The sequence below is a fragment of the Hypanus sabinus genome, chromosome 1, assembly GCF_030144855.1.
Source record: "Hypanus sabinus isolate sHypSab1 chromosome 1, sHypSab1.hap1, whole genome shotgun sequence".
Classification (NCBI taxonomy): domain Eukaryota; kingdom Metazoa; phylum Chordata; class Chondrichthyes; order Myliobatiformes; family Dasyatidae; genus Hypanus; species Hypanus sabinus.
The window spans coordinates 114,498,061-114,523,853 of record NC_082706.1 but is presented as its reverse complement, the minus strand read 5'-3'; the positions used below and the strand labels follow the sequence as shown (position 1 = coordinate 114,523,853).

The following is a 25,793-nucleotide window of genomic DNA, read 5'->3' as shown; positions in this document are numbered from 1 at the left end:
GGGATGTCAGCAGAGCAGCAATGGCGTGTGTTTCTGGGAAAAATGAGGAAGGTGTAGTACATGTGTATGCCAAAAGTGAAGAAATACTCAAATAGCAAAATAGTACAATGGTGGCTGGCAAGGGAAGTCAAAGTTAATGTAAAAACAAAAGAGGGCATGCAACAAAGCAAAAAGGTAGAGAATTGGGAAGTTTTTTAAAACCTATAGAGAGCAACTAAAAGAATCAGAAAGGAAAAGATGAAATATGAAAGCAGCTTAGCAAATAATATCAAAGTGGATAGTAAAAGCTTTTTCAAGTATACAAATAAATAAATGAGAGATGAGAGTGGAGATAGGACCGCTAGAAAATGAGGCAGAAGAAATAATGATGGGGGACAAAGAGATAGCAGATGAACTAAATTAAGTATTTTGCACAGTTCTTCACTGTGGAAGACGCTAGCAGTGTGCCAGATATTGTAGTGTGTGAAAGAAGAGAAGTGGGTGCAGTTACTATTCCAAAGGAGAAGGTGCTCAAAAAGCTGAAAGACCTAAAAGTACACAAGTCACCCAGACCAGATGAACTGTACCCTAGGGTTCTAAAAAGTGTAGCATTAGAGATTGTGGTGGCACTAGAAATGATCTTTCAAAAATCATTGGACTGGAAAACTGCAAGTGTCACTCCATTCTTTAAGAAAAAGAGGAAGGCAGCAGAAAAGAAATTATAGACCAATTAACCTGACCTTAGTGGTTGGGAAGATGTTGGAGTCAATTATTAAGGACGAGTTGATGGAGTGCTTGGTGACACAGGACAAGATAGCACAAAGTCAGCATGGTTTCCTTCTGGGAAAATCCTGCCTGAGGAACCTGTTGGAATTTTTGATGAGATTACAAGTAGGATTGATAAAGGGGATGCAGTGGATGTTGTATATTTGGGCTTTTGGAAAGCTTTTGACAAGGTGCCGACATGAGGCTGCTTACCAAGTTAAGAACCCATGGTATTACAGGAAAGTTACTAAGATGGTTAGATCATTGGCTGATTAGAAGGAGGCAGCGAGTGGGAATAAAAGGATCCTTGTCTGGTTGGCTTAAATTGGTTATTGGTATTCCGCAGGGGTCAGTATTGGGATCACTTCTATTTATGCTGATTTTGAGACAGATAGCTTTGTCGCCAAGTTTGCAGATGATATGATTGGTGGAGGGGCAGGTAGTGTTGAGGAAACGGTAGGATGCAGAAGGACTTGGGAGAATGGACAAGAAAGTGGCAAATGAAATATAATGTTGGAAAATGCACAGTCATGCACTTTGGTAGTAGAAATACAGTTGGCCCTCCTTATCCACAAGGGGTTGGTTCCGGGACCTCCCGCGGATATCAAAAAACGCAGATGCTCAAATCCCTTATATAAAATGGCGTAGTATTTGCATATAATCTATGTACATCCTCATGTATACTATAAATCATCTCTAGATTACTTTTAATACCTAATCTTATGTAAATAGCTGTTATACTGTAATGTTTAGGGAATATTGACAAGAAAAAATAACTACTTGTTCCTCTCGCTCTCAACACAAGCAGCGAACGAACGAGACGCAAAGCAAACAATGATCAAACAACGAGTAAAACTTGTAATACCTGTACAGTAGTTGTTACACTGTCTTGTTTAGGGAATAAGGACGCTTTGGAGGAGGCTCAATGATACTAAAGTCAGGAAATGTGGAAGTTGAGGGCTGAGGATCTTCAAGCATTGAACGTCAAGACTTCAGAATCGCAGCTCCTCTGGGAAAACTGCTGCAGCCTCAGCATTAGCCGATGCCGATTCTCCTGTGATCTTTACATTTTTGAGGCTGTAGCTTTACATAACCAGCCAGTTAGCCATCCCTTACTAGCCTTAAACAATGCTCGAACAAGTGCTGGAAGAGCACTTCCAGGTTTTCTCAATTCACGGTTGGTTGAAATCGCGCATGCAGAACTCACGGATAAGGAGGGCCGACTGTAAATGTGCGGACTATTTTCTAAACGAGGTCAAAATCCAAAGTTCTGAGATGCAAAGGGACTTGGGAGTCCTTGTGCACCCTGAAGGTTAACTTGCAGGTTGAGTTTGTGGTGAGGAAGGCAAATGGAATATAGTATTCATTTCAAGAGGTCTAGAATACAAGTGCAGGAATGTGATGCTGAGGCTTTATAAGGCACTGGTGAGGCCTCACCTTGAGTATTATGAACAGTTTTGGGCTCCTCATCTTAGAAGAGATGTGCTGGCATTGGAGAGGGTCTAGAGGAGGTTCGCAAGGATGATTCCAGGAATGAAAGGGTTATTATAGAAGGAATGTCCGATGGCTCTGGGTCACTACTGGCTAGAATTTAGAAGGATGAGGGGTATCTCATTGAGACCTTTCGAATGTTGGAAGGACTAGACAGAGTAGATGTGGAAAAGATGTTTCCCATGGTTGGAGAGTCTATGATAAGAGGGCAAAGCCTCAAGATAGAGGGCTTCCATTCAAAACGGATTCAGAGAAATTTCTTTAGCTAGAGGGTGGTGTATTTGTGGAATTTGCTACCACCTGCATCTGTGTAGGCCGGGTCATTGGGTGTATGTAAGGCAGAGACTGATGGGTGCTTGATTGGACATGGCATCAAAGATTATGGGGAAAAGGCCAGTAAATGGGGTTGAGGAGGAGTGAAAAAGGATTAGCCATGATTGAATGGCTAAGCAAACTCGATGGGCCAAATGGCTAACTCTGTTCCTATGTCTTATGGTCTTAACCATTTCACCTTTTATTCTTAACCCATGACATATTGTTCAAGTCTCACCCAACCTCAGTGGGAAAAGCCTGCTTGTATTTACCCTAGTTATATCCCTTATAATTTTGTATTCTTCTATCAAATTTCCCCTCATTCTTCTATGCTCTAAGAAATAATGTACTAACCTATTCATCTTTTCCCTATAACTCAGTTCCTAGAGTCCTGCAACATCTCTGGAAATTTTCTCTGCACTCTTCCAATCTTACTGATATCATTCCTGTAGTTAGGTGACTGAAATTGCACTCTGTACTCCAAATTAGGCCTCGCCAACTTTTTTTTTACAACTTCAGAACATCCCAACTATTGTATTCAGTACTTTGACTTAAAAGGCCAATGTGCCAAAAGCTTTCTTTACAACACTAACTACCTGTGACACCACTTTCAAAGAATTATGGATCTGCATTCACAGATACCTCTTCTACTGCATTCTTCAGTGCCCTACCACAATCCATGCAAGTAAATCCTACCTTTGTTTTCACTTCCAAAGTGCAACACCTTACACTTGCCTGCATTAAATTCTATCTGCCATTTTTTTTCAGCCCATGTCCCAGCTGCTCCAGATCCCCCCCTGCAAGCTTTGATAGTCTTCCACGTTGTCCACTACACCTCTAAACTTGGTGCAAATTTACAAATCTAGTTTACCACATTATCTTCTAGCTTGTTAATATAGATGACAAACTACAATAGACCCAACACTGATCTGATCCCTGTGGCACATCACTAGCCACAGGCCTTCAGTCAGACAGGCAACCATCTACTACTACTCTCTGGCTTCTCTTGTGAAATAAATGTCTAATCAAACATACTATCTCATCTTGAATGTCAAGTGACTGAACCTTGTCGATGTACCTTCCAAGCAAGACCCTCTCAAAAACCTTGCTAAAGTCCATGTAAACAACATCCACTGCCTTGCCTTCATCCTTTTGATAATGTCCTTGGAAAAACTCTTAAGATTGGTAAGACAAGACCTACCATGCACAAAGCCATGTTGATTATCCCTTATCAGTCTCTACCTATCCAAATACTTGTATATCTGGTCCCTCAGAATACCTTCCAATAACTTTCTCACTACCTGATGTCAGGCTGTATAACTGATAATTTTCTGGCTTATTCCTAGAGCTTTTCTTAAACATGGAACAATATTAGCTATTTTCCAATATTCTGGCACTTCACACATGGTTAAGGATATTTTAAATATCTCTGCTAGGGTACCTGCAATTTCTGCACTAGCCTTAAGGTCTGAGGGAACATCTTGTCAAGCTCCAGGAATTATCCACCCTAATTTTCCTCAAAACAGCAAACAACACCTCTAATATCTATATGGTCCATGACCTCAATGCTACTTTGCCCCACTTCTATAGATGCTGTGTCTGCCTCCCGAGTAAATACAGATAGAAAAATTCCATTTAAGTTCTCCCCCATATCTTTAGGCTCCATACATAGATGACTGCTCTAATCTTCTAGTGGACCAATTTTGTGCCTTACTATCTATCATACCTTGCTATCAGGTATGGGTAAGCATGCCTGAATAGGGTCACCAGTTGGGAAAAAAAAGATGGTAAGCCACAACAGCGTATTAGTGCAAGGGGTTTTATTTGGTGCCAGGTGAAAAAAATACAAAATCTGACCAAAAGTTGTGAAGAAAAATGTATTTACAAATAGACAAATGAAAACAAACATGTACGTACTAATATACAGAGGCTTTCTCCACGACACACTCTTTAAGTTTCTAATTTAACTATTAACCATTAAATCCAACCTCCTGCACCTCTCATAAGGCCAGATTAAGCGTCTAAATCTGCCTCCACCTGGCCTAGAACGGACAGAAAGTTCTACTGCTGGTCTGGTGTTGTTGAGGGTGGGGGGGGGGGGAAAGGGGGTGTCACATGACCAGATCATAATAATTAATTCAGATGCAGAATTAGGCGAATCTAACATCCTACAGTTTTATTACACAACAAATGCCTTAGTTAAACCCATGGATCAGTGTTCACATACTCCAATGCATATAAAAGAATAATGCCTCCCCACCAGTAGTGTTGCCTGTCCCACTAACCCAGGCATTATTTCAGGACACCCTAAACTGTCCTTTGAGGGTTAACAGTGTGAGTGAAAATAAAAACTGTTTGGAATGCCTGTGTCTAGAATCCTTATTTTTGAGTTGCAAACCAGTAGAGCACCTTAACTGAAGGGATTGTTTTGATTAGTTGAGTTAGCTATTGGTAGGTGTGTAAATAGTGAACTCCCAAGAACTGCAGAATGGGAAGGCAAATTGTGTGCACTACTGGGGAAACTAGACCAAGGGCAGAATGAGGAAGAGTGACTAACTGGGCAAAGGGGCAAGGTTAGTTGAATTAGCATTGCCAATGTTCTGTCACACTATCCTTATGCTTTTAACGCATCTGTAAAAACCTTTGGGATTCTCATTCACCTTGGCTGCTCATCCTTTGTAGCCCTCCTGATTTCAGGTGTTTTTGTTTGGATTTCTTATGCTCCTCAAGTACCATATTTGTTCCTGGCTGTTTGTTTCTTTTATGTATCTCCTTCTTAAAATAGTGTTATTTTCTTTAAAAAAAATTACATGCAAAGCCAGAAGATGCCAACAGTGTTCAGTAGCAAAGCAATCGATCATGTTTTGAGTAATTTTTTTTAAAAATGGCATTCTAGTCTACACAGATCCAATATTTTAAACATGTATAAATAAGATGGGACCACTGGAAGGACAGTGATCTAATTTTCTGTGTGTAAAACAACAAAATTAATTATGCATTGGTGAAAGGATCAAAGAGCAAGGCAGCGATCTGTCCAGTCTGATGTAGGTGTACTTTGTAGTGGATCATGTTGCCAGTTTACAGTAGGTATATTTAACTGTCTAATTCTATGGAAATTCCCTGGATGACTGAAAACTCCCATATTTGCCATGGTAAATCATTTTGTCTCCAAGACTTGATAATTTTCTGAAGTGTGGTGCTGAGAAATGAAAAAATAGCAAATTAGGTGACATGCATGCTGTATTTTGTAATGATCATAGTTCAGAAGTATATCTAGTAGTTTAGTGAGTTGCCCTCTTTAACATTTTCATGTATCACCAGTGTCATCTTGACAGTGAAGGATGAAAAGAAACCTTGATAACAAATTTGAACTTTGAATGTTTTAGGCCATATAGATGAGCTTTTAAAAATCTGTGCCACTGTTTATCAAGCCTTATAAGATTTGGTTTTAATAACTTCAAGAATTTGCTCTTTATTCCCTTATTATTGCCTTCCTCGTGTGTATTGTTTTATGATTGCTATAAGGTCTTGCAAAACATCTTAGTGAGTGGTTGGTTTTCAGAGGGAAAAGTAATAGGTGTAAAGTTGAGAATTCAGTTCTTCATGATTTTAATTTCAATTTTCTCCTAGTTTACTGGCTGGACCTCTAATTTGACAGATGTTTTGATCAGTCATCTCTTTAGTAAGGTAAGTTCAATATTGTCATTTCATTTGTATCAAGGTATTCTCCTTTAGGTAGAGCAGAAGTTAGCATAATTTAAATCCTCTGGTGGGAATCCTTATTTTCTTTGGATATCCTGCAGATATTAGTTGGGTGTATTAGCCATTTACTGAAGGATATAACTGACCCTGCACATGAAGTTATTAATGATCTCATCAATATATTTGTTGCATACTAGACTGTCTAATGGATTTAGCAGAAATGACTGCAGCAGTTCTTGTGAATATTGCCTTCAGTTTGTTCACTATTACTGGTGCTTGTGTCAAATACTGCAGGTGAGAACATTTGTGTACCAGCACCATCCATCACTTTGCTCTTCATCAACAGTAATGTGATCATTGTTCTGCCAATCGGTTTGGCAATAATTGCCTTGGCATACCTAAACTGATGTGCCAACCTAATAAAGCTACAGTGCTACAATTTTTATGAAAGTAGAAGGCCCAGTGGTTTTGAGCAAATCTCTAGCCTGACTGACTCACTCAGTGGAGAATTTGGGTGAAATAGTAGAAGAATGTTCAAATGAAGCACCTTTTTAGAAGCTTCTGTAAGAAATCAGAATGACATGACAAATGACATCAGCTACAAATGCCGGCTTGATTTCCATTCATGAAAAGTGTAGCAGCCAGGCCAGCCAGAGTAGTTGTGCTCCAGAGCAAGTCCTTGCATTAATCAAAGTACAATTGCAATGTTAGTAACTTTGCTCCAAAGTTTTTATAAAAATACCTTGTGCCTCGAAGTGTGCAGTGCAACAGTTTTAAAATTGACAGTAATGGAGAGGCAGGTATCTTTCTGTTAACTGGTAATCTGGGTTCCTGAGAGCAGTTTTGAACTAGCAGATACTATTATTATATCTTGTATATTATTATAATATTATATGTATGTATTATTTTTATTATATATTATATTATATTATTATACAGTTATTATATCCTAGCAGATACAATAACTTTAGTCCCTTGGCTGATGGGTCCCACCTTAGAACATAATGATAACTCTGAGGCCTTTCCCTCAAACAACTGGAAAATGATGCATTGCCTGTACTTAGTATGATGCTAATTTTACAAATCCAATCTGCCTGCACGAGGTCTCTATCCCTCTATTTCCTGCCCATTTGTGTGGTTGTCTGTCTACCTCTTAAATGTTGCTGTCATATCTGCTTTTGTCACTTCCCCTGCATTAAGTTTCAGGACCTACTGTTCTGTGTACAAAATAAAACTTGCCCTGTGCTTGTCCTTTATTTCTGTGACCATGCTCTTTAGTATCTTGTCAGTGTTAACCCCTGTGATATTATCAATGGATAGTAATTCTATTGAATACCAAAGGCAGATGACTAGTATCCCATTCACTGGAGATAATCACTTCTTGGGATATTTGTGGCATGTATTGCCACTTATCAGTCCTGCCTGAGTGCTGCCTTTCTAGCTGTGTACTAGAATGCTTGGTTGCATTGAGGACTAGTGAGTGCAATTGAATATGGGTGATTGCTTTTTAGCTATCTCCTCTTCTGACTCTGATGAAGGGAAGATCATTGTAACAGCTGAATATTGTTTGGCTGAGGGCATTACACCAGAACTCCTGCAGTGATGTCTTTGGATTAGAGGATTTATTTCACAGTATTGTATAACACTAAAGTAGGCCCCTTCAGTCAATATCATTTATGTCCTCTCTTGACAACCATAACTGACTTTGTTTTTGCAAGATATGACTTCAACCTCCATTTCAGCCTCTGTTTTATCAATTTTTTTGAATGCCATACTTGGTAAAATGCCCTCTCTTAAAGTCGAAGAACACTCCGTCCTTCCCTCTGGAATTCAGCTTTTTTTTTAAATCCAGATTTGATTGTACTGATGACAACTTGTATCACTGTAGTGATCTGTACATTCAGTGCTATTGCTCAATGTAACTAACATCAGCTAACCATGTGACCATGCACACCAGAAATCTGTTGTCAGCATTTCTCCAGTGTCAAAGTTGCCTTTTCCCTATTTAAATTTGGATGGACCATAATGGTTAAGTGAATCTTATGCTTTTTACTTTATTGCCTGCATCCAACCTCTTGAGCATTTTGAATTATTTGAGGAATTCAAAATCGCTTTGATTCGGTGATTTAAGATGAAGAACCATGTCCAGCGATTCGTTTTTGTCCTCCAAGGGGAATGACTTTTTGTCATAATACAGTCAAGCCGGGGAATTCGCCATACATTTTCCCATTGAGAGTATCACCAAAGCTCAATGGAATTTTTTTTATCAGATATGGCTGCACAGCAACCATGTTTGCTGCTGACAGCAAATATTTGTCCAAATTTATTTTCTCATTTGTGAATTCTTAAACCTTTGTGACCACTCCTCTCACTTTCTAGCTTATGTGCAAAGTAATAACATTATCAGTGATTAGAACCATTATGATTATAGTTTGCATTTGTCTAACAACAAACATGTATGTAATCCAACTTTAGGATGAAATAAATTCTAATCCTGAATTGATCCAGACATACCGTAATCACATCTCTACTGGGCTTAATCATCACAATCTACAGCTTTTTGTTGATTCATACAACAGGTAAAGTAACACTGGATCTCTCTTTACATTACTCTTTAAATAATTAATTATGTTTGTTTTGGATAGTTTCAATCAATTACAGGGCAATTCATCAAAGGAAAAATTAGATTGATTAACGTGACATCTGTGGTGCAGAAAATGCTAGTCAGTTATAAAAGATGTAATAGTACAGTACATAGGGAAGAGTGATAGGGTCAGACAGTTGACAAGGACTTGTCAAAGGAAAACATGTTTGACAAGCCTAATATTTTTTTAGGCTGTAACCAACAGAATTGCTCAGGGAGAACCAGTAAATATGATGTATTTTGACGTCCAAAAAGCTTTTACTTCAGTGTAAGAATGGCATGCAAAATTAAAACAAATGGGATTGAAGGCAAAATACTGGTTTATGGATAGACAGCTGGTTGGATGACAGGAAACAAAATACAAGTAAATAGTCTAGCTTGAAGACAGCTTGGAATATCACCACTAGAATCAATGCTTGGTCCACTGCTCACGTTTATGGTTTTCAGGAGCAAATTAAGTGTAATATCCCAAGGGTTTGTGGATGGCATCAAAGCTGAGTGGAAAGGTGTACCTGAAGAGGATGCAGAGAAGCTTCAGCTTGAGGTTTTGGCCAGATGCCCGGCAGATGGAGTATAATGTGGGTAAATATGAGGTTATCCACAGGAAGGCAAATTATTCACAAGAACAGAAGACAAAGGAGCAGAAGTAGGCTATTTGGCCCATCGAGACTGCTCCACCATTCCACCATGAGCTAAACTATTCTCCCATCTAGTTCCAATTTCCGGCTTTTTCCCCGTATCCCTTGATACCCTGACTAATTAGATACCTATCAATCTCTACCTTAAACACCCTCAATGATCGGACCTCCATAGCTGTATGTGGCAACGAATTCCATAAATCCACGAGCCTCGGGCTAAAAATATTTCTCCTCATCTCTGTTTTAAATGGGTACCCTCTAATTCTAAGACTGTGGCCTCTTGTCCTGGACTCACCCACCAAGGGAAACAGCCTTTCCACATCTACTCTGTCCAACCCTTTCAACATTTGAAATGTTACTATGAGATCCCCTCTCATTCTTCTATACTCTAATGAATACAGTCCAAGAGCTGACAAATCTTTCTTGTAAATCTTCTCTGAACTCTCTCCATCAGTACATCCCTTCTAAGATAGGGGCCCCAAAGCTGTGCACAGTATTCCAAATGAGGTCTCACCAGTGCCTCATCAACACCTCCTTACTCTTATACATTATTCCTCTTGAAATAAATGCCAACATAGCATTCGCTTTCCTTACTGCCGATCCAAACTGGTGGTTAACCTTTAGGGTATCTTGCACGAGGACCCCCAAGTCCCTTTGCATTTCCAATTTTTGTATTTTCTCCCCATCTGAATAATAATCTGCCTGATAATTTCTTCCAAAATGTACAACCGTACATTTCTCAACATTGTATCTGCCATTTCTTTGCCCACTCTCCCAAACTGACCAAGTCTCTATGCAACCTTTCCATTTCTTCAACACTTCCTGCTCCTCCACCTATCTTGGTGCCATCCGCAAACTTAGCCCCAAAACCATTTAATCCATAATCTAAATCATCGATATACAGTGTAAAAAGAAGCAGCACCAACACCGACCCCTGTGGAACACCACTAGTAACCGGCAACCAACCAGAATAGGGTCCCTTTATTCCCACCCTTTGCCTTCTGCCTATCAGCCAATGTTCCACCCATTTCAATATCTTTCCTGATATTCCATGGGCTCTCATCTTATTAAGCAGCCTCTTATGCGGCACCTTATTGAAGGCCTTTTGATAATCCAAATACACAACATCCACAGCCTCTCCCTTGTCAATCTTATTTGAGATTACCTCAAAAAATTCCAATAGGTTGGTGAGGCAGGATCTTCCCTTCATGAAACCATGCTGGCTTGGGCCTATCTTGTCTTGCACCTCAAGATATTTCATAACCTCATCATAACTTTCAACTACCGATGTCAGACTAATAGGTCTGTAATTTTCTTTTTGCTGCCTTCCTTGCTTAAACAGCGGAACTACATTTGCGACCTTCCAGTCCTCCGGAAACCATGCCAGAGTCTGTTGATTCCTGGAAGATCATTTCCAATGCCTCCACAATCTCCAAAGCCACCTCCTTCAGAGTGATATCTTATTATTGGAATGACAATAGATTGGGAAAGATAGGAGCAGCATAACTGAGGTTAAGAAGATAAATTTTATGCTGGTTGTTGTAACAAGAGAATTTGAGTAAGGAGCAGGATGTCTTGCTGCATGAGTATTGTGTGCAGTGCTGATTTCCTTTAATTGAAGAAGGATGGTCGTGCATTGGAAGGCATTCACTTAACTGATTCCTGGGATAAAAGGACTGAACAAAGATTGTATTAATCAATAGGCTTATTTATTAGAACGTGGAAGATTGATAGGGTCTTGTAGAAACCTACAGAATTTTAATGGGATTTGAAGATGACATCCAGGAAATGTATTCCTGATCGCTAGATTGGGCAGGACCGTGGGTACTGTCTAAGAACAAGGAGATTAGAGCTTCTATGGTGAAAGAAACTGATAATGTTTTGGGGTCAGTGGTCTTGTTGCAGTTCTTCAAGATTTCATATTTCTTGGCTACAAAGATAAAATAAAATGTGAATTGAAATATGTCTCAGCAACATCTGAAAATGTAGCATTGTACATAAAACAGCATCATTAGTGTATTAAGTACCATTGTGCACATTTCTGAGAGTTTACACTGGTGGTTAATGTTCTGTAGATATATGCTGCAAAAGATTTCTGTTTTACACTCCTTGCACCCTCCCCCAGTGTTTAGCATGCCCAGATATATCATGATTCATGTCATGTCCAACCTTTGGCTCTGAGTTTGTCAATAATTGGAGCTGTTCACGCATGAAATACAACATTTACTTAAGATGTTTCCAAGGCAGCTTAATTTAAAGGGTTGGATATGTTGCTGACATTTAGTGGAAGAGTCCTGCTCAACTTGTCTCAAAGAGATTTCAGACTTCCCAAGCCTAGGCTTCCATTTGCCACACTCAGATTATTTAAATAGCTTGCTTCAGGATTGTGCTCTTATTTGGAGCCTTGCAAGGCTCAAGGTCGGATAGGAATTCAAGACACAACAGTGGTCAGAGGGTTTCACTGCACCAGTTTAAGGTTAACTGTGCAGTTGCAGGAAAGTTTGTTCATCTTTTATTTCATTTGCCTCAAGTTAACTCCACTAATTTTGTTAGCTGTTCTTCTCTCTTGTAACAGTTTCTTACAAACTGGTTGCTGTATGTTTGTGAAGTGAGTTACAGAGATCAGTTTGCCAAACAGTAGCAGCACCCTAGTCAGCAGATTTGATGACAATATCAATATTGATCTTCTGGAGCTGAGAGCTGTAGGTTAGAATCAGTAAGGTTGTTAGAGGTTTTTGCAGTAAATGTCACTGAAGCAAATAGCAGTGAATAAGTGTAGGAAAGGTGAGAGGCCACAGAAGGGGTCCAGCTAGGTCAGGATTTCTGAACACCTGCAGCTGCAAAGAAAGCAACACATGCTCATCTTACCATACAAGTAGCCACATCCCACACCAAAATTCCTTAGGCAGCACCTTCCAGACCCATGACCACTACCATCAAGAAGGACAAGAGCTGTTAGGTACCTGGGAACACCACCACTTTGTCACTCACTATCCAAGTCTCCGTCCAAGTCGCTCACCATCCTGACTTGCAAATATATTGCAATTCCTTCATTGTCACTCAGTCAAAATCATGGAATTCCCTCCTAACAGCATTGTGGGTGTACCTACACCTCGGGGACTACAGCAGTTCAAGAAGGCAGCTTCACTTTAACCACCTTCACAAGGGCAACTAGGGATGCGCGATAAATGCTAGCTTAGCTGGTGATGCCCACATCCTGTAAATTAATAAATAAAAGAATATGCTACATAGTCTTTCCATGTGAGATGCTGCTTCACGTTTATATTTAATTTGGCGCTGAGTGAAATGTACAAGATCTTCTGGGGTAGTGCTGGTCTTGATAGGTTGGATGGGAGAATGGGGTAGAATGTTTTTGTTCTTGTGGGATTCCAGAACCTATTTACTTTAGATGAGGCTAAACTTCTGAGAAGTGCAAACTTTTGGAACTTTAGTTGAAAGAGCAGTGGAAGAGTGATTAAATACTTCTAAGGCAAGAGTAACTACTTTAAGCATTAGGGTGAAGGGTGACTGAGAAAAGACAATGTGGATTTGAGGCTACAGTTAGGTCAGTCATATTATTAAATGGTAGAGCAGCTTGCAGCACTTCATGTTATTCACTTCAGGCTCATCCATGTTCCAAATTTGTATGTCCATTATGATTCTTTTTTCATATTTATTTGAAAAAAAAATCGAATGTTCGCTGAGTAACTGCTCTGCAGTAAAGGTGATTCCCAACTTTCCAGTTTCCTGCCATTTTAGTTCTCCATCCCACTCCCTGTCTGATCCCTGTCTTTTGCTTTTTGTTTTCCATCAAAGTGCAGCATGTGATCAGAACAGTAATCTTACATTAAGACATGCAGGGCTTGAAATAATCTATACAGTTTCAGAAAAACCAACCTTTCTAATTCAGAGCTGCCCAGTTCTGATCTGATAAAAGGTTATCAACTGAATTTACTCTCTTTCCTCAGCAGTTGTTTAATATACAGAATGTTCATAGTAGTGTCATTTCATATTTGCAGTAGCTGCTGTGTTTTCTCTCAGTTCTAATGTTGCTTTGTCTCCTTTGATCTGTTGTCTCCACTGAACAACGCTCAGCTCTCCCTTCCCACTGAACAACGCTCAACCCTCCTCACCCACCAGTCAACACTCAGCCCTCCCTTCCCACTGAACAACACTCAGCTCTGCCTTCCCACTGAACCAATGAGCATTGGTTTAGTCAGTAATACCAATGCCACGTAAAAGAGAAGAGTGGATATTTTAAAAAAAACTTCCTGTAATTGAGAAAACCTTCCCCACTCTAACAACCAAGATTGACGCTGTTTTTCTTGATCCTCATGCTATTACAGATTTTATTTATTTATTGAGATGCAGTGTGAAGTAGGTCCTTCGAGTCACACTGCCCAGCAATGCCCCAGTTTAATCCTAGCCTAATCATGGGGCAATTTACAACAACCCACTAACCTACCAACCGGTAGGTGTTTGGATTGTGGCAGGCCACCCACAGTATATTGCTTGTTCCCGCCACCCATCCACCTCTGTAATTCAAAACGCTTACAACTTTTCCTAGTTTTAATCATAGGTCATGGACCTAGCAGTTCAGCTATTTTTTCTCTCCACAGCTGCTGCTTGACCCACTAGTATTCCCAGCAGTTTTGTTATAAATTCAGATTTCTAGCATTTTTATGGCTTGATGCTTTTCTAATGATTTCATGGTTTTGGTTACAGATGTTACAGTAATGGTCAGCAGTGTCTCTTCATGGAATTTGAGGACCTGGAGACATATTCTCCTGACCCTCATCTGAGCCATTTCCATTTCATCTTATTTTTCAAATGTAAACAACATTCACTGATAGTGATAGGCTGTCATGTTGAATAGTTGCCTATACCTAAACTAAGATGTAGGTGTCATAATTGCAGTTGTTTCAAATACAAGAATGACGTAAAGAACATGACACCAGACTGAAGATGCTGGAATATGGAGCAGCACCTGCATGGGGAGCTGGTGGGGGTGGGAGGGCAGAGGCAGGTCAAAAGTCACACTCATTGAAGAAACTGAAAGACTTACAGCTTTGTGATCATCGCCAACTCTAGACATTGCATGCTTCCTCTTCCTGATGATGTCTTGTTCTGCCCTGCTTTTTCTCCCAAGGTCTGTGAATTGTCCGAAACTATTATTTATATTAACTTTGTTAGCCTCTTGAAGAGTCCAGAGCACAAGCTACTTGTAAAGAATTACATTAGTCATAACAGAAATAGAACAAAAATTGTCAGTGATAAGTACCAGTTAAAGCCAGACATTGGAAAATGCAGTTTGTGGTTGAATGGATTCTGTGATTCTAGAAATAATAAAGCAGGTAAAGTCTGTTTACTACTCAGTGGGAAGAAGCCTACACGTATTTTTGGTGGTCTTTGTGTGGGGGGGGGGGAGGTGGTTTGTGGGATAAACCATCAAATGTTCCACCAAATGCTCTATAATTAACTCAGTTTGTTTTTCTGCAGTCGAAGAGACTTGGAAATTGGACGACCTCTTCCTGGACAGCATCATCAAAGAACTACTTTAAAGTAAGTTGAAGTCAATTTATAACATCCCGTGCTAAGCTTAAAAAAATTCTGGATGAAAGTTTTTGTATGTTTTGATTTATAATAGTATTGGATATTTGGGATTGTCAGTGGTAGAAATGAACATGGGATCCAGCTAGATACTTCTGTATCCTGCTTTTCATGCTATGACCAAAATAACTGTCCTTTAGAAGTCCACTCTATTGGAAGTGGTTAGGGGATGCTTAAGGCTGCTGGTTGACTTAGTGGTGAACATCCCATTCTGTTGCTAAAATTAGAAAAGCCTACATGTCCAAGTCCAATGGGGGTTTAGGATTTCCCCAACAATGCCCTAAAAGGAGCATTACACAGTAATGTCATCCCATGGGTCTGATGTGGAATATGTATAAGAAGAACATGGGTGAATTGTGGCCTGTGTTTTCTCCATTAAGATGAGAATAACAATGAGAAAATTCGGCATCACCATGATGTAGGGTTTCAACCTGAAATGCCGTCACTTTCTTTCCTCCCACAGATGCTGCGTGTCCGGCTGTGTTCCTCCAAAGCATTGTTTGTTGCTTCAAATTTTAGCACCTGCAGTCTCTTGGCACATCAGCACTGAAAAAATATTGCTGTCATGTTGTGGTCTGTTTGGGGATTGGTGAAGCAGTGTGAGGAAATCAGTAATATGCAGTTAAATTTCAGGACACAAGTTTTAGAGTTTAATCAGGATTTTTGTTGGTATTCTTTCAGACGGCAAATAATAGTGAAATGATGATCATGGCATTTATTGGTCTCAATGAAATAATTAAAAATTTATCTTGTAGATGTCCCACATTATTGGTGGTTGGAGACAGTTCACCTGCAGTAGATGCTGTGGTATGTTTATATTCTGCCTGTATTTAATTAAGAAACAAAATGGAGTACATTCATACTTCATTCAAGTTATATTTAAAGGACTGTCCAGAATTGTGAACCACTTTAATTTAAATAGTCTTATTAACTTCTTACTCATTAGATCATTTAAATACAGTGGCTCAAATATTGTGTTACTCTTAGAGATTAAAATGATTGTCGAAATGTGCATTATATTAAAATTCATGCTTGGGAATCTTGGAATTCTGTGGCCATATAATGAATAGGTTTAGTGGTGCAGCACTTATCTGTTACTATTTTATTGTTCCAGAACCCCAGGATTCATCCTGAATTTTATGTGGTTTTATGCAATCTGCCTAGGACTGTCTGGACTGCTCGGACATTTTGGTTTTCTATCATATCTGTTTGCTTAAAGAATCTGGAGTTAATGAGTAATGGGGAACTGAGATCGCTCTGAGACTAACAGATGACAGATTGTGAAGCTGACAGAGACTCAATGGGCAAGATAGACCCCAATATAAGACCATAAGTCATCGGAGCAGAATTGGGCCGTTCAGCCCATTGAGTCTGCTCCGCCATTCCATCATGACTGATCCCAGATTCCACTCAACTCCATATACCTGCCTTCTCGCCATATCATTGATTCCCTGACCAATCAGGAAATGATCACATTCTGCCTTAAATATCTTGTAAGAGAATGAATAAAAATACATTTGCAATTTTAAAGAGCTGAAAGCATGCAGGTTTTTTTTTCTCTCTACCAGTCATGTCTTGAGCCATGTGTTAAATATCAAACATTGGTTCACCAAACACAGTGAAAGTAATTTTGTTCACTTAATCCATAGAGGCCAAGACCGTCTCCCATGGAGGGAAGTAGATTTGACCCAATACTGTATTGGCATTCACTAAACCCACCCCCCCCCCCCCACCCCAATCTCTGGGTTGCTCATTTCAATGGGCCAAGCAGGTCCCAGTTAAGTAAGTGATTGTGAATTGAGTTGGGTAAAGAGACATCTGCATGCTCAAGAGTCAGTTGTGCTCCACAAGGATGGATCCTTTGACTGAACTTGTCCATGTTGACCAAGTTGCCTATCTGGGCTTGTCCATTTGCATCTGTTCCGCTCATATCCCTTTAAACTTTTAATTCCATGTCACTTGTCCACTAGTCTTTTAGATGTTTTCTATCAGTCTCTACCTTTTCCTCTGGGGATTTGTTGCATATACCTACCACCATCTTTGTGGCAAAAGTTGCCCTTCACATCACTTTAATTTTTTTTCCTTCCCCAATCTATTCCTGTAGCGTTAACCTAGAGGTTAAAGACTGACTTCATTTTAGTTGGGCCCCTCTGGATATATCCTACTTAGCAAAATAGTGTAATCCCTCTGTGTTCATTTTTCAGTGCTGTTATTTTCATCTCTTGAGATTGGACAAAATACTTTTAAATATCTTTCCTTTTTAAATATCAAGCTCCCTTTCCTGCATGCTTGTAATACTGTTCATTTTATAAGTGCTAAATGTTGGAATGCTTTGTTTTCAGGTTGACTGTAATACTAAGCTTGATCCAACAAAAACTACTCTGCTGAAGGTAACACATAGTATTACTGACTTTACACAAAAAGTATTGCATTTAGACAAATAGTTTGAACTAAGGGAAGCTTTCCTTGCTGCAAAACTTAAGTTTACAGAAAGCCATTGTCATATCTATTTGAACCAAAGTGCACAAAACCTATTCTTTTAAAGAGAAGTTCTAATGCTAATGCTCTCTTTAATATAGAAATCTTGAGCTTATTTCAAAATTATATCTATTAGTTTTGGTCTTCCAGGTGAACAAAATAGTACAGGCTGTCTTTGGGTAATGAAAGCATTCCATTTACACAGATGTCCTTAAGTTGATTTTTTTTTCCACAGGTCACAAAAATCACTCAAATGTACTTGTCTAGCAAGCATACTTGTGTACTTCTGAGGCCATTCATGAAGACCAATGAGAATAATACTAAGAGTAGTGAGAGAGAAGAAACTAGTTCTGCAAACTATTGAATTTAATAATATTATGGGATCTCATTCAAATCATTCTTTTAGGTTTGATAGTGATTCTCAAAAGTCAATCCTCCAGGTGGAATTGTTTTGAATCTAAAAATGAATGACTTGTTTCCAGCAAAATATTAGATTATAGGATTTTCCAGGACTGGCAAATTAAGCAAATGTACAGATTTTCACTGACAAATCCAGTTCTTGTCATAATTCAGTAATAATGTAACCTAATTGAGCTATATAGGCCATTAATTTTAGTGTGCCATTTTGACTTAACTATTTTCTTTATTTAAAATAGATGTCTGATTGTGGAGGACTGCCACAAGTTGTTCAGGTGTGTTTGCAATTCTCTGTAAAATAAGTGTTTACCCATAATTGCTCTAATATCTGTTCTCTCAGCTTACAAACTCTGAACTTGTGTACAGCTTAAACATAGGATTAAGTGTTTGTCTGGTGGAATGGATTTGCTAGCTGTTGCAGGACAGCAGTCAGAAAATCCATATGGCAGCTCACTTCGTAGCCACATTTGTGACTTGCCAATTAGACCATAAGACATAGGAGCAGAATTAAGTCATCTGGCTTATCGAGTCTGTGCCGCCATTCAATCATGACTGATCCTTTTTTTAATCTCCTCAACCCCAGTTCCTGGCCTCCTCCCTATAACCTTTGTTGCCTGGGTTACAAACATTTTGCTGCTTTGCCCCCTCCATAGGGATGCACTCATTATGGATTTGCATCCCTGTTTTCTCCAAGGGAGGAAAATGGATAGTTGTAAGTGCATTAATACTGTTACTTAGCACAACCATGCAGAGTGTTGATTTATTACAGTATTCTTAGTCCTGGAATTTTAACATTTAGCTGGAGATGTATACTCGTATTTTAAAAAGATACCTGTTTTAGTAGTGCATTAATATGCTGGGAGCCCAGCTTGGACCCCTGCTCCTTCATGTTCCTGCAGTAATTAAATGATGCCCTCATTGCCACATGGTTTGATTCCTTAGTGGTTCACTTAAATTCTACAGAACTACTTCTTGAGGACTGGTTGTATTGGGTATCTTGAGGTGACTGGTGCTGTTCAGATTGAGGACTTGGGCTAGAATTTGTGGGGCAGTGGCCACCATTGATATTTTTACCATAGAGAAATCTCAGGGGTGTAGCCAAATGGAAGGGTGAGACAGCCTAAGCCATAGGAGCAAAATTAGGCCATTTGGGCCCTCCAGTTCTGTTCTGCCATTCAATCAAGGCTGATTTATTTTCCCTCTCACCACCATTTTCCTGTTCCTTCCTGTACCTTTTGAAGCCCTTACTAATCAGGAACCTATCAATGTCCACTTTAAATGTACTGAATGACTTGGCTTCAACAGCCCTTGGCAACGAATGCCACAGATTCACCATCCTCTCTCTGGCTTAAGAAATCCCTCAATCTCTGTTCTATACTGACATAGTTCCATTCTGAGGCTGTGCCGCCTTGTCCTCGACTCTTTCACTATTGGAAACTTCCTTTCCATTTCTACTCTATCTAGGCTTTTCAATATTCTGTAGTTTTGATGTGATTTTTTTTTCCCCTAATCATTCTTCTAAACTCTAGCAAGTACAGGCCTGGAGCCATTAAATGCCCCTTATACGTTAACCCTTTCATTAAAGGATTGCTCTCGTGATCCTCTTCTGTAACCTTAACAATGCCAGTACACCTTTTCTTGTATGAGATTCCCAATGTGTCGAACAGGAGCTAATAGAAAGACTTAGTTCAATTTGTCAAAGCATTGCTTCCTGAACAGTGGTTCGCTCTCACTGCATTCAAGAAGCACTTCTGAGCCCTGCATCTCCTCATTGAGCGGTGGCACTGTAAACACCAGCCTATTTAATCTTGATGCAGTCTCTGTACCTTGCCTCGGTGTTTTGTTCCACTCAGCTTGGTACTGGCACTTTTCTGTAGCAAAGAAAATGTTATCACAGCTTCTTTGCTACAATAAAGTGCCATGCACAGCTGTGCACTCAAATAGGACCCCGGCATAGCTGTGTGCAATAGAAGGGAGGCCAATGATTCATGTCAGGTTTTTGGCATATAATGATCTGTTTGCATTCATTTTTTAGTACTGTTATTTCTAGAAACATGTTCTCGGTGCTAGAGTATTCAGATTCACACCCTGTCCCCGAAATTTAAACTTGGCAGCATTATGGAAATATTCAATCTATGATCATGATGGATTATTTTTTAAATTTGTAATTTACTCTCTCACAGCCAGCAAAACTTACAGAAGCTCTGAAGTATTTTGTGCAAGGAATGGGCTATAGTAAGTAGAATGAATATGCCTTTTCCATATGGTACAACAGTGCTGTACTGTAATATACCTAATGCTATTTCTTTGCTGTTGCCAATTAATAGTGCCTGCAGCCAGCATGACCCGACTAATGAGATCCCGTTCAGCATCAGGATCCAGTGTAACATCTGGAGAGGGTAACAGAAGCCGAACTCACACTGGCGAGGCTGCGAAGTTTTATACTCATCCCACGGGTGGACTGCACCATAACACAAATGCTAATGCAAACCCAAATGCTAATATGGGAAGTGTCGAACACTCTGGCCCTCAGTCGACAGAGATTTCATGTTGAAGCCTTTCTCACTACCACCCTAAAAAAAATACTGAATGTGTTATAAAGTTACCCTCAATGCATTCAATGGGCACGTTGTAGAGGGCATGTGGAAAAAATGTAGAAATTAAAACTTTTGTGCATACTTTCCTGTTTGGGACATTTCAATTGGTGCCATATTTGAATACCAGGGTTCCAAAATTGCATGATATAACAAAATCAAACTTTCTTTGAAAGCAGTGCATTCTGGGTAACTATTCTCCAAACATGCCCATTAGTCTCATGTCATGTGAAGAAGTTAAATGTTAAGATGTGTATATAGTTCAATTAATATCTTAATTAAGAAATGTTAAATCTTAGGTGCTGTAACTTTTTGTAAAACTTTAATTGTCTGTTGACTTTCCACTTTGATGTGCTGTTGCTTTTTAAGCCCTAAGTATAAACATTGCTTTTTTAATGATGCTGTTATTTCCTGGTGCAAACTTGCCTTTAGTCTGCTTATATTTGTAGCTAGGCAAGTAAAATTCTGATTTTTTCAAAAATTGTGTTTAGAATATTACTTCATAGTTTCAGATTATTCTAAAGAGTTTGTATTACAGTAACTTTGTACTTTTGGATTCCCTTGCAAGAATCCTTTTAAATGACATTGTGATTTCTAGCAAATTTTTGATGCTTTGCGTTCTAAAAGTTGCAGCCAAAATATGAATTCTGATTGAGTGCTCAGTAATATGGTGTATATTTTCATATTCCAAGGTTTTTCTTCAACTGGAATTTTTTTCTGAGCATGTTTCAGTTTACAGTATCCTAAAATCTGTGGACAAATAGGAATGCCAAGATAAATGATATAACCTGAAAATGTTATACAATACTTGCATTTATTTGCCCAGAAATGTATCATGCTTTCCCCTGCTACTTATGATCTTGATTTCTAAGCACAGCAGGTTACGCATATTACATGAAGCTTATTAGCCAAAAGGCTCACTTAACATGCTGTAAAATTTCATGCCTAAAATCGTATTAAAAATTCTGAAGAAAATGGCTAACATTTCATTTTGATAATCTTCTTCAGTGATGTGACCTGTGTTATTTTTAGACTTCCATTTTATTTGTTTTAAGGTTCCAACATTGGCAATCTATGGATATGTTGTCCATACAAAAGCATTCTGTCCATCAATGTGAAAGTTGAAAGTAAGAGTAGAAGAAACAATATAAAGGTGTGAAATTGTCATTTAAACACTAAACAGTAGCTTAATTAGATATGTATGTTCTTTAAATGCACACTTTTTCCTGTACTACTGCTCTTCAACTAAATTTTACCATTTTATGTGATCTAAGCTGTATCTAAGTCAGCCTAGTGTGACTACTTGTGTCCTAAAAAGAACATACTAGAGGCCTGTTTAAACACTTGCATTGAGGAAGGTTGTTCATTCTATTCACAGAACTACACACTCTCTTTTGCATAGTATGTTTGGTTCTAACAGCAAGCTTAGCTGGAAGTAGTATTACTGAATTCCAACAGCAGTGTACCAAAGTGGTGAAACTCTTGGGGGGAGGGGGTGGGAAAGAAGGGAATAAGTGCTGCAGAATGTTAATTTTAAAATGTAGTGATATCAAAGATAAATTACAATTATTATTCATTGGTTTTGACATTTCACTTTTAGCTACAAGATATTCTCATCATATTTAGTAATGTTATTGTTCAGTCTTTAAATTGGGAATTAACTGCTGAAATTTTGGGTGGCAAGTATGGTATCCTTTCACTTCTATTTGCTTCATTAAAGTTTGAGGGCAGTATCGGGTATGAAATTCTGTTTCTGACCTTGTAGTTTCTGGGGCTGCATTTGCTATCTGTATTGAATTAAAATGGTTTTCTAGCTTTTTTTGTCACCATCTATACTGGTACATACAATTTATGAACAGATTTTGGCTTGAAAGATTGTGATCCTTTTTGATTTCACAAAGGGCAGCCTGGAACGATTTTGAATAGTTAAACTGACAATGACTTGCACATGTGTATTTATTTTGAAATTAAATTCTTAAAACTGAAATTTATTTTCTATGATTTTTAAATTCTAATATTCTTTCTTTGCTGTTTTCTGAGTTATAAATAGATTTTGAGTTATCCAGAAATGATTTATAGCATTTGTTGATGACTTTGGAATAATGTGTTCAGATTGGATTGTGAAAAGCAAGCTTCAACATATCAGGGGTTGATGAAATCATAATTCTGACTGAGCTCAATTGGGTTTTAAGTGACAACTACTTACCAGCAAGATATCAGGATTTCTACATTATCTGGTGAAAAACGACAAAATAAATCTTCACTATGAATGCTATACACTTCATTGAATTCAAGTTGAGTGGAGTATACATTCTGCATAAGATTTTAGTTTTAAGTTAGGGACCCTGCTAACATCAACATTAGTCAGTACACATGGAAATAAATCAAAGCGTGGTTTAAGAATGCTGTTTCTATCTAGACTCCTACAGTTACTGAAATGATGTGAAGTTGATTCTGATTATACTAAAAGAGAAATATGAGTTGGTGGGCAGCCTTACCAAAATTTGAAAGGTACCAAAGGAGCTTGATCAAGTCGAGGTGGTACATCTGGTAAAATAATACCTCAGATACCCTGAGGATAGCTGAAAGGTGATGGATGAAGCCAGATGAGGTGGAAAGGTAAAGGGTTAGAGATAAATGAATCTGATACGAGAGGAGAGTGGACCATAAGAGGAGGGATACTGGAGGAAGTGATAAGCAGTTCAGAGGTCAGAGTGGGGGCATAGAAGAGGGGAGTGGGCAGGAATTGTTTTAAACAGAAATCAGTACTCATGCCATCAAGTTGAATACAAGGTGTTGCTACTTCACCCTGAGGTAGTGAGGGTTAAGGATACTTGGATAGATTTTTAATGCAGAGGGTGGTGGGTACATGGAAAATGCTTTCAGAGGAAGTGGTTGAGGTGGATACAGTCAGATACATGAGAGCTTTAGATAGGTCAAATGCAGGCAAATGGGACTAGCTCAGCCAGGCATCTTGATCTTTGTGGACAAGTATTGGATAATTTCCATTCATCTTCAGCTGTTTCAATGACTTCTCACATTTTGCTGTACACATCTGTCACAATGGGATTTCATCTAAATACAGGTAGGGACTATCAACAGGCAGCATGATAAATCTGTAATCTCAACTAAAAAGAGTTTTTAGTACCACTTCCACAAAACATTGACTTTGATTAAACGACTTGTTTTGGTTTCATTCTCTAAAATTATTAGTTTAGTTTCTACATCAATGTATCATCAAACAGGAACTGAATAGGTCTAACTATATGGAGGGAATACTGTGAGAAAGGTCTGCCAGAATTTAGAATGGCATGGACTAACTGGAATAGTCAACATAAATTCATGAAAGGAAAATTGTTTCCAACATTGGGGCAACAAGGTTGAGGAGCAGTTAAGAAATGCTATTGCAGTGCCAGCAATCTGGGTTCAATGCTGCAGCTGACTCTAAGGAGTATGTACGTTCTACCCCATGACCGCATGGGTTTCTTCTGAGTGCTCAGGTTTCCCTTCACATTCCAAATATGTGTGGGTTAATTGGTCACGAGGTGTAATTGGGCAGTACAGGCTGTTTTTTGAAGAAATTATGAAGATTTCTTCATAATTTAAGTGATGGTAGAATCGTAGACATCTATGTGGATTTAGCAAGATCTTTGACAAGGTGATAGGTGAGTCTAAAATATTAGATCATAAGCAGTCCAGGGTGAACTAGTCAATTGGACTTGGTGCCCAATGATGCTATTCACTAACGTCCGATCGCTGGAAAATAAGATGGGATTACCTGTATCTGTCCCTGGACCAGTAGGAGGTGAAGGACTGCTGCACACTTGCCCTGACAAAATTGTGGCCCCAGGGCACCACTCCAGACTCAGCCATCTTGCTGGAAAGCCTGATGTTTTCTGGGTGAACAAAAATGTGCTCTCTGGGGAGAAAGGAGCGTGTCCTCAGAAAATCAGAAAAAATTGCAGCATGCTGCTGTGGGGCTTGAGAGTAGGAATCACAAAAGGTTGGTTTGCAGATGCAGCAGGCTATCAAGAAGGCAAATATGTTGGCCTTCATTGCTGGAGGGATTCAATTTAAGAGCAGAGAGGTTATGCTGCACCTGGAAATTTTTTTTTGTGTGCAGACCACATTTTTCAAAGTGGTTGTCTTGGAGTAAAGATTCTGTGAGTGGTCCCCCACGTCCTTCTCACAGTGCAGTTTTTTTTTAAACGAGGCTGAGTTGAGAGCACGACACTCAAGCTGGCACAGATGGAAAGCGTGTCTGGGAGCCGCCCAACTGGATTCGAACTCAGGAACCTTCGCTCCAGAGTCCAGCGCTGATGTCACTGCACCACCAGCCGGCACTGGAGTACTGCATGCAATTCTGGTCTCCTTACTTGAGGAAGAATATACTGGCTTTGGAGGCGGTGCAGAGGAGGTTCACCAGGTTGATTCCAGAGAGTTAGACTGTGAGGAGAGATTGAGTTGCCTGGGACTGTACTCACTGGAATTCAAAAGAATGAGAGGAAATCTCATGCAAACATATATAATTATGAAAGGAATAGATGAAACGGGCAGGAATGTTGTTCCACTGGTAGGTGAGACTAGAACTAGAGGACATAGCGTTGAGTCAGGGGAATAGATTTAGGATGGAGATGAGAGGGAATTGCTTTTCCCAGAGATTGGTGTATCTGTGGAATTCTCTGCCCAAGGAAGCAGTGGAGGCTACTTCAGTAAATAAACTTAAGACAAGGTTGGGTAGATTTTTGCATAGTAGTAGAATTAAAGGCAATGGGGTAAAAGCAGGTAGCGGGAGTTGAGCCTATGGCCAGATCAGCCATGATCTTATTGAATGGTGGAGCAGGCTTGACAGGCCAGATGGCCTACTCCAGCTCCTAATTTTTATGTTCTTATGCAAGCCCTGCCACAACTTTAAATTCCTCAGTGTTATCATTTCAGAGGACCTTTCCTAGGCCCAGCACATAAGTGTGATTACAAAGGAAGTGCTGGAGCGCCTCTATTTACAACTTTGCAAATATTTGCCATGAGATCTAAGACTTTGACAAACTTCTATTGACGTGTGAAGGAAAGTATGTTGGCTAGCTGCATCACAGCCTGGTGTGGAAACTTCCCTTGAATGGCAGTCCTTCAAATATTAGTGGATATCGCCCAGTCCATCACAGG

General features: G+C 39.3%; 1 protein-coding gene across 4 annotated transcripts in view; it reads left to right on the top strand.

Annotated features, from left to right (window-relative positions):
• Positions 1 to 22,617, top strand: part of LOC132396849 (protein NDRG1-like) — a 73,710-nt gene extending 51,093 nt beyond the window's left edge. For all 4 annotated transcript variants that reach the window (XM_059974853.1, XM_059974836.1, XM_059974844.1 and 1 more), the window contains 8 exons: positions 6,178 to 6,234; positions 8,725 to 8,828; positions 15,031 to 15,093; positions 15,897 to 15,948; positions 17,484 to 17,531; positions 18,276 to 18,311; positions 20,220 to 20,271; positions 20,364 to 22,617. In XM_059974853.1, the coding sequence (XP_059830836.1) occupies positions 6,178 to 6,234; positions 8,725 to 8,828; positions 15,031 to 15,093; positions 15,897 to 15,948; positions 17,484 to 17,531; positions 18,276 to 18,311; positions 20,220 to 20,271; positions 20,364 to 20,590 (639 nt within the window). In that variant the 3' untranslated portion in view covers positions 20,591 to 22,617. The remainder of the gene's footprint in view (positions 1 to 6,177; positions 6,235 to 8,724; positions 8,829 to 15,030; positions 15,094 to 15,896; positions 15,949 to 17,483; positions 17,532 to 18,275; positions 18,312 to 20,219; positions 20,272 to 20,363) is intronic.
• Positions 22,618 to 25,793: the final 3,176 nt, after the last annotated feature.